The sequence below is a fragment of the Exophiala viscosa genome, assembly GCF_022695815.1.
Source record: "Exophiala viscosa unplaced genomic scaffold EDD37scaffold_9, whole genome shotgun sequence".
Lineage (NCBI taxonomy): Eukaryota > Fungi > Ascomycota > Eurotiomycetes > Chaetothyriales > Herpotrichiellaceae > Exophiala > Exophiala viscosa.
The window spans coordinates 550,795-565,424 of NW_026944361.1; the positions used below are offsets into that span (position 1 = coordinate 550,795).

Below are 14,630 nucleotides of genomic sequence, written 5' to 3' on the forward strand. Positions count from 1 at the left end.
TTCATGGTGCGAGGTTAGCGCGTTGCTGGCTGATTAGAAAGCTGAAACGATTGGCCATGCTCTATGTTACCCCATTTTGCACTTCGCATTTCGCATCTCGCACTTCGCATTTCGCACTCCGAATCTCGCATAAACCAAAGGAATCTAAGGCTTCTTATCTTCATCTTATGGTGCCGACTACCGGTTCTATCGTTGCGGCAGTCGTTCCGCATCGTTAACATGTTGATTTTTAGTCTAAGGGAGTGGGCAATGAAAGCCTGGCTGGAACACGCCAAAACCATCAGAGATAAGGGATCAAGAGTGCACGCACAACCGAAGTGGTTATAAACGACCATGTTTCTCACGGACTGCACGCCCTAGACTTGATGTCTGGAAGTTCAGATTTGTTCTACGCCATATCGAGAGACCTTCGACCATGGCTACCACTGTGGCTCGTGAAGACGACAAAAAAGATGTCGGTATAGGTGCGTGAAGAAAACAATCTATAAACGCTCAGAGTAACTGACAAGACCTTCGTGCTTATAGAGAATGGTATATACACTGAGGAATCCTTCCTTGTCCTGAAGGCTAACAGTACCACCAAGTTGTCTCTCCAGAGAAAGGTGAAGGTGAAGTCATTACTTTGGCCGCACTCGGCCTCGAGGAAGAAACTAGGCGCAACATCAGTGCCTTCGCAATCGTCTGCGCTGCTTGGAATATCTGCAACTGCTGGGCAGGTGTTGCTGCCACCTCAGTTATTGGCATCACTCAGGGCGGTACGATCGTCGTCCTCTATGGCCTGATCGTCGTATTCGTCTTGGATGGGGCCACTATATTGACCCTTGCTGAGTTGGCAAGCGTTTACCCAACTGCGGGTGGACAATATCACTGGACTTCGATCTTGTCACCCCCGAGCGTGAGCAAAGGCTTGGTGAGTATCCTGTTCCCATGACTGGAAACGTGCAGCTGATTGAGAACACAGAGCTATATATGCGGCGCCACCAATATTTTTGGCTGGATCGCGACCTCCGCCGGAATTGCCATCATTCCAGCACAGATCACTTTTGCAATCGTCGTCTTCTTCGATGAAGACTATGAAGCTTCGCGCTGGAAGGTCTTTCTTCTATACCAAGCTTTCAACCTCTTGTTCATGGCCAACAACATTTACTACCTCAAAAGGTCGATCTGGGTGCATAACATTGGACGTAAGTGGACATTTCTTCCTTTGGCACAGTCTATGTATGCTCATCATTGCCAGTACTCATATCTCTGGGATTCTTCATCATCATATTCATCTCATGCCTCGCACTGGCTCCAACCAAGAACTCATCCACCTTTGTCTGGTCGACCTATGTCAATCTCTCAAACGGCTGGCCTGACGGGCTGGTTTTCTTCTTCGGCCTCGTCAATCCTACATACGCGTACTCAGGAATTGACGGAGCTCTACATCTTGCAGAAGAATGTGCAAACGCTGCGGTCGCTGTACCACGCGCTTTGATGTGGACTCTACTGCTGGGCTTTCTCTCTGCATTCCCATTTATGATCGCTATGCTATACTGCATTCAAGATCTGGACGGTGTCCTGGGTACTCCGACCGGGTAAGTTCTGTTATCTGCCAATCGCAGTCGCACTCTGACAAAACATGCATAGTCAACCTATGTACGAGCTTTGGTACCAGGCGACATCCTCCGAAGCCGCTGCCACTGTCTTCATCTCGATCCTGCTGCTGGGAGGATTCTTTGCACTCAACGCCGCTCAACAGACAGCGTCCCGTCTCACATGGGCATTTGCGCGGGACGATGGGCTCATATTCTCTCACTATCTGAGTCGCATACATCCGCGCTACGAAGCTCCTGTCTGGTCGCTTCTCTTCAACGCCTTTGTCGTGTTCTTGATGGGCTTTGTCTACCTTGGATCCACGACAGCATTCAATGCTTTGATCGGCAGTGGACTCATCCTCCAACAGATCACATTCGCTATCCCGGCAGGTCTATTGATGTGGCAAAAACGATCTGCGACCTTCCTGCCAAAAACAAGGTCATTTCGGCTTCCAGGTGTTGTCGGATGGGTTGCAAACATTCTGACGGTCTTGTTCGGCTTGATCGTGCTTGTTTTCTTCGACTTTCCCACAGTCTTGCCTGTCACTGGGAGTACTATGAGTATGTTTCTACCACCCTCCACAAGTTCAATTCGTGGTCTCTTATGTCGGTGCTAACTCGCTGCAGATTATACATGTGTGGTTTTGGGAACGATGGCCATATTCGCGACCATCAATTGGTTTGTTCATGCGAGGGGGAAGTACCACGGACCACGTCTTCCAAGGTCTTACGATTAGGAGAATAGTGGGATATAGTAGTCTCGGTTCGCACTGCCGTTATGCTGGAAATCGCCCGGGTCTACCGAAGGCCGGATGTCCTAGAGCATGTCATATCCTGAAACACCTTGGGAGTGGTGCCTTGAGGCGAATTGGCACGAGCCGTGGTATCAACAGTAGTCAGATATCGGTCCATGCAAATGTGCGCTCATTAGTGTGACTTTTAGATATTCAACTTATGGCATGTGCTCAACGTCGAACGCATTCTAAAAATAGGTCCCTCGCATGTTCAATCCACGCATTCACTCGATGATTGGAGGATGCCTGACGACCTACCAAATTGGGCGTATATTGGTCGTCCCCTGATAGCTTCCACTCGAACGACCGCATTGAGACTTTGTGTTGAATTACGCTTCCACAACATCCAAAGTCTTCGAGTCACTCTCGAAGGGATCGTTCACGGTTGGAGTCGCCGTCAGTACGGTAAAGTGTCCGGACATCTCCGACATGTGACGATATCGGACCGAGCGAGGCTGTAAATTAATAACATCGTGTGATGACATTATCGCTCGACCCCATCCCGTAGGCGGAGGATCTACGTGCACAGCCTGCCTCAGCACCCTTGAGAGTGAAGCAGAGACAGATCATAAAATGGGCGACGCCGGCCATCCCGTGGTCGAAAGCGGACCGGCAGGTCTCCCATCCCAAATCCAACCCAATCATTCTGGCAGACATCCCACCCAAACCCAATAACTCACCACCGGTCCTCGCCATCTTTACCACCACGCGCATCAATCGTGGTCATCGGGACAGGCATCAGCGGGACATTCGCGACGCACGAACTGCTCAACAGCCACAAAGACGTCAACAACATTTTGGTTCTTGAAGCGCGAACGACATGCTCCGCCGCCACAGGTCGGAATGGCGGACACTGCCGACCACTCATCCACTCGCAACGCGCGGGGATCATTGACTTCGAAATGCGCAACTACCGCGCCGTCAAGGCGTTAGCAACCCAGAATGGGGTGAATTGCGATTTCAGAGAGGTCCCGGGGGGCGGGTGTCTGGGGTTCTGGAATCGAGTTTACTTCGACGAGGCGAAAGCCGCGATATCATCAAATCTACGCCAGGACAGCAGCGAGACGACGACAACCAAGCAGAACGAAATGGTTCGTGTAGTGGAGGATGCCGAGGAACTCAAGGCGTTGGGTCTGACAGGGGGTGTTGTTGGTGCGCTGGTGCAAGATCAATATGCGGCGAGTCTGTCGCCATATAAACTTATCATTTCGATGTGGAATGGTATGCTGACTGAATTTGCGAACCGGGTGAATTTGCAGACTGAGACGCCTGTCACCAAAATCACAAAAACAGCCGGCACAGGAGGTGGTGGTGGTAGTGGCGGGTGGATCATCCATACTCGTCGTGGCGATGTCCTTGCTGACCAGGTCATACTCGCGACGAATGGGTATACATCGCATTTACTCCCGGAGTTTGAGCAGTGCATCACACCTGTGCAGGCGCAGATGTCGGCTCTGATACCGCCGCCGGAGTCACCTTACTCGAAGACCTTGATCCCAATGAGTTATGGGTTCGAGGGTGTAGGGTCGCAGGACCGGGTGATGAGTGATTATCTTGTGCAGAATCCTATTCTAGACCACGAGGACAAGAATCCGGTTGTTGGTCGCGGCGGACATCTCATGTTTGGCGGGGGGAGGCACGTCGCCAGAGGGAATGGTGTCGGTGTTAGTGATGATGACTACGTTGATGCGGACGCTGAGATTTATTTGAGAGGTTTGCCGGCTAGGTTGAGCTTGGTTGGAAGTCAGTCCGAGACGCAGGCGCAGCCAGAGCTGCTTGATATCGCGGCTTCGTGGACGGGAATTCTCGGGCATTCGGCCGATGGACATCCTTGGGTTGGAGGCGTGCCTGGGTTGGAAGGGCTGTTTGTTTGTGCTGGCTATGCGGGTCATGGCATGACAAATGCCGGATTGTGTGGACGACATGTGGCGAGGTTGGTGGCGAGTAGTCAGCGTGGTGAGGATTGGCGACAGGTTCAAGACAACGAGGTCGAAATGGGTGAACGAGGCGAGGACGCTGGTGTGCCCAAGGAGTATGTTATTACGACGGAGAGGATGGATGCGTTTGCGGTGATGGGAAAGAGGACGCCTTGAGACCTGTGATACAGGCGCAGAGTACGGACGGAGGTGCGAGACCACGATTCACAGCCAATGCACCTGTCACTAGCTGGAAGGTCTCGTAGATAGATATATGAGCAGAAGATGCAAACTCAGAACGAAGCACAAACGAAGGCAGTGGAGATGGAACAGATAATGACATATACTTCGCAGCTAGGACTGATAACAGTGACAGGTGCTGACCTCTGCATTGTGGGGGTGTATCAATATGAAAACATTGCTCCATCCAGTCATAGTCATAGCATCGTACTGTCTGTAATTCGGCTCCTTCTCGGTAGCTAATATTGTTTTGTTGTTTGGTTGTTCCGTTGTCCCAAGGCAGATTGTCTGCTGGCATGCATGCTTTCAGCTCCGAATGTCATAGTCCCAGCCTCGTTGACCAGGACGCTTGAAACTCCTGCCTTCCAGCGCGTTCCTAAGCTGGGAAGCTACCAACGCCAGCATCACCCCACAGGGGGGCTTGTACGAACTCGGCAGCACGTTCGTGCAAGTTGCCAAAGTTCCAATCACTCGAACCTGTACTGTCTGGTGTGATAGGACCTAACCCCATGCCTCCAGACATACCCGAGTTTCCACTGAGTATTCCACTTGTTGCTAAAGCTGGGGAGTATGGTTCTTGCTTGAGGTTCGCGAGCCCCGGGAAAGCACATCGTAGATTGGATTGAGTCTGTGACTGTGCCGAACTGCCGCCCACATTCATGAGGACGCCGGATGATTTGGCTTGGCCATTGGCATTTTGGATATATGAGTGTTTTGCAGCGGGGTTGGATCCATTGAGAGTGGCATTCAGCTTTCCAAGTGCATTGAGGGATTTGGCCATACTGCGTACCCAGTGCGGCGAATCTGCCAAAGGCGGTGGCGCGGTGGCAGACATACGCCGCTGAGGAGGTCCATCTTGAGGTTGGAGGTCAAAAGTAGGGTCCTCTGTTGTCCGCTGGGCGATGACTTGCTCGAGCTCGCGAAGTAGAGTTAGTCGTTGCTGATCCGAGCCAGTGTCTGGCAAAGTGCCCAACAAGAAAGCGGCAGACATGGCTCGTTGAATCCCAATCCAAGATCGAGCGGCGAATTTGCTTCGCGAATGGAGCTCAACATATGCAGCCACAGCTGCCTCCAAAGCTTGAACGCAATCACGTCGGAGTTGTGCTCGGACCGCAGCGTCGGAAGTCGGGGAATGAGGTGACTGATTGGGATGAGATGACTTGCGCCTGCCGCCAGGGGATTGAATCGGAGTGAGATTCGATGCAGTGGCGCCCTCTCCTGATGACGCGGACGGTTCCTTCAAGGCTGGCCGACATAGCTCACTTACTATGTAGGAGCTATGGAGTCTTAGAGCAAGACGCTCCAGATGTTGGGTTGTCCTGTAGCATTTGTTGCGATCTCGTAGGTGATCTGCACCCAGAGCAACAATATTGGCGATCTCGTCGGTATATTTTCGGATGGTTTCCCAGGTCATATAAGATCGAGGATGGAGTAGACGTTCTCGGACGATCTCTTGAGTCTCTTTGATAATGGCAAACATGCTTTCGGCATAGCTTCGATCTCCCGGGGAGCTGTACTTGCCGTAAGGGATATCGGGTATGCATAACACGCTTGAAGTTGGGCGATCGTAGCTGACGGCGAAATGCGAGTCTTGCCAGGCTAGGGCCCACCAGATTCGCCTGCGAGTCCACTTTTCCGCCTCGGTGAAGTGATTCGAATTGATCTGCAGACCGATAGAAAATGCCATTCGCAAGGTCATGCCGAGGAAAATGTACGCAACGCCAGGGTTCATGTTGTACGAGAGCACATTTCCGATGATCAACGAAGCCTCAATAGTTTCCAGACATGGATGTGTAAGAAAATTGGCCATGCGGAGTGCCTGGTACGAACAACATACTGCATCAGGTCAGTGGCTGGCATCATGGTCGCTGCAGGAGACGTACTGTAGACTTGGGAGGTAAGTTCTCTTTCCTTTGCCGGTCTGTCTGCACATTGTGACCCTGATGCAAAAACGGCAAATACAAGCGAAAGCCAGGCCAGGGAGACTCCGTACGGCTTGTTCGGATCGAGTTCTAGATTGTCGCGTTGAGCACGAGCTCGATTCGACAGCATGAAAGTCAGTGTATCCTCGAAACTCGCAGCATCGGGTATGACTGGATAGAGAGTGCCTGCAATATCACGATAAGCGACGAAAAATCTGCGCGCAATTAGCATGAGCATGGTTATCGATTGGGAGCACGCACTCTCTGCACAATTCATCGTCCGGGATCGCCTTGCAGAGACCGCTGACATCCTGCATGCTCGATGCTGTGCTCCACAAATCCACGAAAGGATAGGTAGCGCTTTCATTGTCCAGGCCTAATTTGGGGAGGATATTCTCTTCAAGCAGAGACCGAGCCGTATCTTGAGTTGTTTGACTTCTTCCGAGGGCCATCATGTATGCCAGAACAGATCTTGAACCCAAATGCATGGTACCCATTTGGTTGCTGGGAGCGTGGATTCCCTCTCTTTCTGCCTCATCTGATCGACTGCGTGTGCCTGTAGGATGAACATCGTCCAACTCTTCGCGATGTTCGCCCGGGGACAGAGATTCGCCCTTGATCGTATCGCGCAGTCTTTGCAGTTCCCTGTTCATCCGTTCCCACTGTTCACGCGGCACGGTAACATTGGGACCGGACTGCAACGCTGGATCTTGAGTTTGTCCTTCATCTTGTTGTACCGTACCTGTAAGTGCGATGCGACGCTTCTTGGTAGGACGTTCGTAGGAACATAGCTCGGGGTGATCTCGTTTGACACAAGAGTCGCAGGGCAGGTTGCGGTCACATTTGACTTTACGGCGATGGCAAGCATAGCAGGCCTTCGGATCTCTGACTTTTCTCTTGTTTCTGATGATGGCATCAATGTCTTCCTGCGCCATCTCGATTCTGCCATCTGCCGCGGCTAGCTCCTCGGAAGGGTCATCGACGTCGACCTTGGCGGTGGAGACGCGCTGGGCGTCCATGGTGAAGGCGATCGTAGACCGTGCGGGGAATGACTAGAGCAGGTTTTGGTGGATGAGGTTTTGCTGCGGTGAGGTCGAAGGTGCTACGAAGGCATAGTGAACCGCTCCCCAGACGGAGGAGGATTAAAGCATAATCGTCGCTAAGGTTGGACACGGAGAAGGCAGCGTGGTCGAGATGTCAATCAGGACTGAACGATCGCTTACTAGTGCGAGAGAAGAGGAACGCAGCGCAGCGCACCAACATCCCGCGTTTTTTTGACCTCGACGGCTCCGGGTGTGAAAATTGGGATTTGTAGGCTTGCGACGCCTATTGGTCTGGGCAGAAGGACCCGCGGAAGCGGAAAATCCACGGAAAGGGAATACCCGGTCTGACAAAATTTCATTTATAGATTCAATGCGAGCAATAAGCCCAGCGGCCATCCTGGTGGCGACTTCGTGAGATACTTACTGATAATATTGATGCTGATGACCCCTTCAACGCCCAACAGCTGGTATTGTCCCAGCAGTGAAACGTTATTTCCAGGGCTATCGGCCAAGTACGCGCATTCGAGCAGGCCCGAGGCAATGGACATTCCTTTGTGTCAGACCTATTCATTTTCGGAACTGATCCGTCAGTGACTCAGCCTGACCGAGGTTGGAATTTTCATCTCTGCTTTTGATTTTCCGTTTCATTATCATTGATCTGGCACGAGGCCATCAAGTTCATCCTTCAACCAATCACAATCTATTATACAGCATTCATCCAATCATGAGGGGCAGTCCTTCCTGGAAGCACGCCGGAGAGAACGCCTCAGTCTGCCTGCCACTGAACCGAAATGGCGTTCCCGCCTTCCCATCCCACGAGTCGATGTCGTGTGCTGCCTGCAGGTACGGCGGCAGGATCACATTGGACACCTTCAAGACACTCTAAACCACCATGGCCTCTTCCGGCCTGTCCGCACCCAGTTCAAGATCATAATCTTTGCTGAGCTTCAGCTCATATTGTCTCTCCTCGTCTCGACAATATGCCGCTGGAGTGGTAGGAGGTGCAACCATCGGCCTATCTGCACCAAGACCCAAATCATACTCGGGGCCCAACTTCAACTCACTTGTTGGTTGCTCTCGACAATGTTTCGACTCTGCCGAAGCAAGGTGGAGGCGAACCTGCACCCCAGTGCCGCTTCTATTTTCAATGGTATGGTGCATCTTGACGGGACCTGGCCCCTCCATGTTTTCAATCTGGTCAAATATTTGCAACGCTCTGGCAAGCACATACATGGTCTCTGTACGTGCAAATTGTTCTGGAATGTGTTAGTGGTGGTCATCAGCTCGAAGTGCAGGGATCACTTACGCCCGAGGCATTGACGGACACCTCCGCCAAAGGGAATAAAGTCCCAGCCAAACTTTCGATCTTGCCATCTTTCAGGCTTGTACTCGTCGACATCCGGACCCCAGATATCCTCACGATGTTGCATGGAGTATGTGGGGATAAGAACTTGTGTACCTTTCGGAACAAAGACCGGGCTCAGACCGTCGGCCCCGCCCCCTCGCGGCAACGTCGTGTCGCAGGTGGCTGCACGCTCGTTCATAGGGACAACTCCGACCACTCGGATTGTCTCCTTGACGACGTACTGCAGGTATTGGCATGCCCAAAGCTTGTTGAAGGTGATCTCCGACTCGGGATTTGCCGTGAAGTTGTCAATGATTTCTTCCCGTAGGGTCTTGAATACGTCTGGATATCTGGCCAGGAAATAGAAAGACCATCCCATCAATGACGCGGTGGTATCGCGCGAGGCATGCAATATATTCAGAAGCTCACATCGCAATTCCAATGGGTCGCTGGTGTCCTTGGCCAGTTCGTCCAGGAGAACAAATTTGGGCTTTCCACTTGGCGTCTCGATCACTTTTTCGTCATCGGAGCCGCGATTAAGGCGTTGCTTCACGAACCAGTCAACACAATCTTGGACTGCTTTGCAGTGTTTGGGAAAGGAGCTGTCCCGGAGCAGCCACCCGTACTTGGTCAAGGCTCCTCGTCTGTCGATCATGTGCTTGGCTTTATCCAGATGATGGCCGAAGTTCCTGAGATCCGGTGCGTCGGCGTCCCACATGGCAGGAGTTTTCTCAGGGGTCTGGGAGTGGACAGACTGCCCGAAGAGGAACTCTGAGCCAGTATCCAGGGTGAAGTTGAAGAACAAAGGAGAAAGGTCGACCTTGGCCGTCCAGCCGTCTTCCATACGTGGGATTCTTTGCAAGAGCGCATCCAGGTGTCTTTGAAACAAGTCTAGATCCGCGAGATTGTCCCTTGTGAATTGTGGCCGAACCAGGGCTCTAGAGTGCTTCCATCTCTCCTGTCGGGTGGTCATCACACCAAGGCCTAACAGGGACTTGAAGGCATTTTCGCGGTGTGTTCCAATGTCGAAGTCTTGGGATTGAGTTGCGAACATGGCCTTGATGTTCTCCGTGTCTCTGGTGATGATCAAGTCAAAATCGGCGACGGAAGCCTTGACAGTATGATTCGTCTTGCCAATGGAGTTCAGAGTCTGATGCATCCAGACCGGACCCCATTCCTCGCGTGTTGCTCGGATACTTTCCACGAGCATGCCGGTCCCAAGCAAGCCCTTGCGAGGCGCTTTTGCTGGTTCCTGGCATCCACGAAGCGCGGCCTGCTCAGCATTGTGTCTTCGCAGCCGGATGGATGAAAAAATCTTGTATGAAATCAGGGTCACCAGAACGACAAGTCCTACAATGAATGCCATCTTGCTTTGATTGATTTGGGGGAAGAACGTGCTGGATGCGTTCGAGGGATGGGGTCGAAATGATACTTGGGAAATAATGCTGAACTTGATGTCCAGAAACTTGGTGCATGAAACCTTCGTCGATGGCGGAAATGCAACATCTTGCGCACTCTCAACATGCTGTGAGGCGGCAGAGGCTTCGTGTTCACAACACACCTCACAGTCCTGTCGAAGCTCTCCTTGGTGTAAGTGAGACCACCATCAGCAGGTCGTGCCGCAGGGTGCGCAAGGTTCATCTTTTTGCTGGAGGCAGTCCTCGTCATCAGCGATGATCTCAACGGTGAAGAGCAGAAGTTCCGATCGGAAACGTCCAAGATCTACCCACATTTTGTGACTTTGTCAAATGCTTCTCTGGGTTAAGGCCAACACAAGCGAGAGGTACGAGGTATAGGTCAGAATGGGAATCCACTCCTCAGAGGAATGCCCGTTCGGACGGGACAACACGGCTGTTCAGTTCAGGGCAGATTGGCGACCCGTTCCTCAGGTATTTCCTGTCGGTGTGCTCGGACGAGACAGCACAGTTGTTGCAACAACATGCAGCTACGATCACTACCTTTTGTGGGAGCTCCGCCGAGCTCAAGTAGCTCGGTGGATGCCAGTGAGCTATCGAGCTATCACCGCATGCAGGTTGACGAGAAAGTGCAGCGACAGCTTGGATCATTGCCAGATGTGGATTGTCCGAGGCCTGTTAAGATCAGGACAAGCTCTGTTCATGACACGCAACATGCATAAGTGTCGCAGGAGGCCGAAGCTCCTTCTGAGAACACGAGCACGCCAGTCTTCGAACTTTTGCGTTATGTGGACAAGTGGGGTGAGTACGTGGACTTGTGACGAACCACAAGTCCCAGGATATCTCACTGGCAGAAGCCGATGTCAATGATACAAAGCGCCACCCATTGCTTCGGGATGGCCACTCCTGCAGGCTGACTGCAAGTTGTCCGGAGTACATGTCGATGTGTCGCTTCGTCTGTCGAGCGAAGTGGTGCGTCAAAGGTTTCCGTTGGGGCTTGAGGCATCCTTGCATGTGATAATCCAGGGGGATCACTGCTGTATCAGGGCGGCTCAATGATCTGCAGGAACCAATGAGCGTGCGGCTGTCTCGTATGATTGTCTCTTCCATCACTTTGCTCCGAATGGGGCAATATCACGTAAATGGTGGTGGGTGGATGGGCTGTCATGACGGTTGTAATGACGGTCTCCCCTGAATGACCTCAAAGACACCAAGGACCATCCCACCTGCCCCCAACTCAAAGCTTATCTCGATGGGGCTGGCTGAAAGCTACTGAAAGCCTCATCTCAACCTGGAAGATTCCCAGCGCGATCGACAATCTTTGCATCCGAATGCTAAGCATGGGGCTTTCCCCCATTGCCCCCAGCTTGGGCACTATTTTGTCTTTCGGCGAGCAACTGACAACTGTATCGAGATCTCAACTCTAATATCGAGGGCGCGTGGAGTCCGCCATTAACTTTGCTGTCCACCAGCCAAAAGACTATGAGCCCGGCCAGAATATCCGACCAAAAGATAATCAAGCGAAACCAAAGCAAATGTCAACTTTACGAACACCACTAGCGAATTTTGCTGTGGTCGAGATACGGAAAATAATACCATTATCATCTTTTACCAAGCCCGACTAATTATTCGGTAAAGGCTACATCCGATTTGACCCGCATTCATCGTTGATTGTGTTCTTTGCCAACCTTCTTTCTCCATACTTTGACAAATTTCCGATCTCATGCTGCGAGAGGAGTGACCTTCAGACTGACACCATCTCTTGGTCTCAACACAAGTCTCCACATCTTGAGTTCTTCTGGATCTTGCACCGAGGCATCACGCTCGAAGTTGAACTTGCTGAGCAAGGAGCACAAGATTGTCTTCATTTCAACCTCGGCAAACTTTCGGCCAACACATCCTCGTGGTCCTACGTCAATAATTGTTAGCTTCCGTTTTCTTCAGTAGCATCGGCAAGACATACCTTGCAAGAAAGTCATGAAGGCATTGGTGGTGTATGTCTCGGGAAGATTCTTCCAGCGAGATGGGTCGAACTTGTCGGCAGTATCTCCCCAGTACATTGGCAGGCGATTGATGGTGTTAGCCATGAGATACACCGTGGTTCCACCTGGGATGTAGTATCCAGCCAAGGTATCATCTTCAATGGTCTTTCGCACCGTCATTGGGATGGAGGGGATATAGCGCAGGGATTCTTTGCAGACGTCCTCGAGATATGGCAGCAAGTCGACATCGGCTTTTTCGATGGTGTCCTCAATGTTGCGAGTCGCATCGTCGAAAAGGAATGGCATTTTTTCCCGGACCTCCTCACGAAGTTTGCTCTGAATGTCCGGGTGCTTGGCCAGCATGAGAAGTGTCCAGGCGACCGAAGTTGCGGTTGTGTCATGTCTGCAAATTTTGTTTAGCCACGAGGTCTGCACAAACAGGGACTTGCACTTACCCAGCTCCGAGGAAGGTCATGACTTGGTTGCGCATTGTTTCCAGTGAGAGCGTATCCTCCTTGCTGGCAGTCATGTTGTCCTTGACGATCAGTCCGATAATGTCTTTGTGGCGGGCAACCTCTGCGGCTTCTCCAGGCTTCTGCTTCTCCTGGATAATTTGCTGGGCACGGCTAAGGATGATGTTTCGTGCAATCTGAATGTCGCGATTGGCGCGTGCCGGCAGAAGTCGAATCAAGGGAGTGAAAGCCGCAAGACCATTGATAATGCGGGCTTCCAAGTCGAAGTCAAAGCAACGTCGGTACGCATCTCTCAATGGGGTTTCAGGGTTGTCGAGCGAGTCAATGTCGGTGCCAAGGCCGGCTTTGCCGATGATGTCGAGTGTGGTTCGGTTGAGCCACTCCAAAACCTCGAAGCACTTGCTTTTGGCGCCTTCAGCCTTCATGTCGTCTTCCCAGAGTTTGGCCATGTGCAGTGACTTGGCCCAGAAAACTGGCATGAGAGATCTGATGGAAGTGATGGAGAAAGCTGGTGTGAGCGCCTTTCGCTGAACAACGTGGGTGTGTCCTTCAGCCAGCAGAACACCTATTTTTGCGTCAGAGAAGAAAAGTCCTCTGAGTCCTAGGAGAACTTGCCTTCGCCCAAAATGGGTATCATCCATTGTCTGGCACGTTCAGGCTTTGGGAAGTTGTAAGGATTTCTGACCGTCATCTGTTTGATCGCATCGTCGTCTACCACCGAGAGACGCTCGCTGCCAAATGGAAAGAAATATCGAACAACTGTGCCATATTGCGCATGCCAATCACGAGCCGCAACACCGCACTCGGTGGTGATGATGGTGAAGAACTGACCCCAGAGAGGGAATCCTGGGACTGTAGGAATGTGTCTCAAGGGAGAAACATAGAAAGGATAAATCCAGCTGTAATAGAGCGTATACAGCACAGTCGCCACTGGGAGCAACACCGACAGAGCTGTCGTAGTGCTGACGGTCTCAGAAAATTTCCCCACGGACAGTGCAGCAAGTGTTACTGCCCCCATGAAGGGGAAGTAAGGAACTTGGATGGGCTTCATCGTCAAGGCCGTTCAGTGCTGTGAGACAAAGGACTTGGTGAAGAAGAGATGGGAGAATGAGTCGACAAATTTCAAAGACCCTTTGCCTTTGGACTTTTGATATGGAAAATTCACCGGTCCAAGATGCGCATACCAATGACCTCTTTCTGTATTGCGATGAACAACAACTGAGACAAAAAGCACCAAATAAAGGACGACCCTTGGCGTATACCATGCTAGGATCATGGTCAAAACAAGACAGATACCAAGTCTTACGTAGCAGGGGTACATGTGCTACGCCGATCGTTACGCCAAGGGGGGGAGCCTTGGAGACCTGCTTTCGGAGTGGGTCTCCTGCACTATGACTAGGCATGTTCCTACATGTACACTGTGGCCCATGGGAAACTTGGTTGACATACTTGCAGATGTAGTCAGAGCTACGGACTCGGGCATACCCAACCGTGGATCAGGAACCACCGCCAGCAGCCAGCTACTAAGCGCAGAATGGGTATCGACGTGTTTATCCATGTCTATCCACTTTTCCATCATGCGGGCTTGACCTGAGGCAGCTTTCCTCAGCATGACCCACCCTTCTATCATATCCAACGACATCAACTCCAAGAAATTTGCCATCCTGAGGGTTGGGACACCAAAAGCACCCGGGCCAACAGCGCGTCATACTGTCTCCATCCACGACATTAAGGCCGGTGAGGCGATCAGCATCCAATGTCCCTTGATGCAGATTGAGACTTGACCGATCGCCATCACAGCGGAGAAACTATCTACATTTCGACAATAGTTCGTGTTCACGGGTCACCTCGTGAAGCTATTTTCTTCTGCATTCCGTCATATGCAATGTCTCACTGTCGGTCTTACTGTCAAGGTCCCCAACA

General features: G+C 51.7%; 5 protein-coding genes across 5 annotated transcripts; 2 read left to right on the forward strand and 3 right to left on the reverse strand.

Moving 5' to 3' along the window:
- Nucleotides 1-88: 88 nt before the first annotated feature.
- EDD37DRAFT_636626 (choline transporter) lies at nucleotides 89-2,529 on the forward strand. The gene is made up of 7 exons (XM_062816994.1): nucleotides 89-464; nucleotides 526-531; nucleotides 585-910; nucleotides 962-1,184; nucleotides 1,238-1,577; nucleotides 1,630-2,138; nucleotides 2,205-2,529. Exons 1-7 carry the CDS (start codon nucleotides 416-418, stop codon nucleotides 2,312-2,314), a joined length of 1,563 nt encoding a protein of 520 aa, XP_062667815.1. The 5' UTR covers nucleotides 89-415; the 3' UTR covers nucleotides 2,315-2,529.
- Nucleotides 2,530-2,613: 84 nt separating this feature from the next.
- On the forward strand, nucleotides 2,614-4,464 carry EDD37DRAFT_687774 (FAD dependent oxidoreductase-domain-containing protein; the record flags this gene model as incomplete). The annotated part of the gene is made up of 2 exons (XM_062819947.1): nucleotides 2,614-2,771; nucleotides 2,988-4,464. 2 exons carry the CDS (start codon nucleotides 2,614-2,616, stop codon nucleotides 4,462-4,464), a joined length of 1,635 nt encoding a protein of 544 aa, XP_062667816.1.
- Nucleotides 4,465-4,683: 219 nt separating this feature from the next.
- Nucleotides 4,684-7,557, reverse strand: EDD37DRAFT_500688 (uncharacterized protein). Its single transcript, XM_062813474.1, has 3 exons — nucleotides 6,711-7,557; nucleotides 6,411-6,664; nucleotides 4,684-6,363 (listed from the first exon to the last, which is right to left on the reverse strand). Exons 1-3 carry the CDS (start codon nucleotides 7,466-7,468, stop codon nucleotides 4,904-4,906), a joined length of 2,472 nt encoding a protein of 823 aa, XP_062667817.1. The 5' UTR covers nucleotides 7,469-7,557; the 3' UTR covers nucleotides 4,684-4,903.
- A 673-nt stretch (nucleotides 7,558-8,230) lies between these two features.
- EDD37DRAFT_500757 (cytochrome P450 family protein) lies at nucleotides 8,231-10,421 on the reverse strand. Its single transcript, XM_062813476.1, has 2 exons — nucleotides 8,799-10,421; nucleotides 8,231-8,748 (listed from the first exon to the last, which is right to left on the reverse strand). Exons 1-2 carry the CDS (start codon nucleotides 10,201-10,203, stop codon nucleotides 8,375-8,377), a joined length of 1,779 nt encoding a protein of 592 aa, XP_062667818.1. The 5' UTR covers nucleotides 10,204-10,421; the 3' UTR covers nucleotides 8,231-8,374.
- A 1,552-nt stretch (nucleotides 10,422-11,973) lies between these two features.
- Nucleotides 11,974-14,213, reverse strand: EDD37DRAFT_683811 (cytochrome P450 monooxygenase; the record flags this gene model as incomplete). Its single annotated transcript, XM_062819847.1, has 4 exons — nucleotides 13,323-14,213; nucleotides 12,690-13,272; nucleotides 12,216-12,637; nucleotides 11,974-12,161 (listed from the first exon to the last, which is right to left on the reverse strand). Exons 1-4 carry the CDS (start codon nucleotides 13,756-13,758, stop codon nucleotides 11,974-11,976), a joined length of 1,629 nt encoding a protein of 542 aa, XP_062667819.1. The 5' UTR covers nucleotides 13,759-14,213.
- Nucleotides 14,214-14,630: the final 417 nt, after the last annotated feature.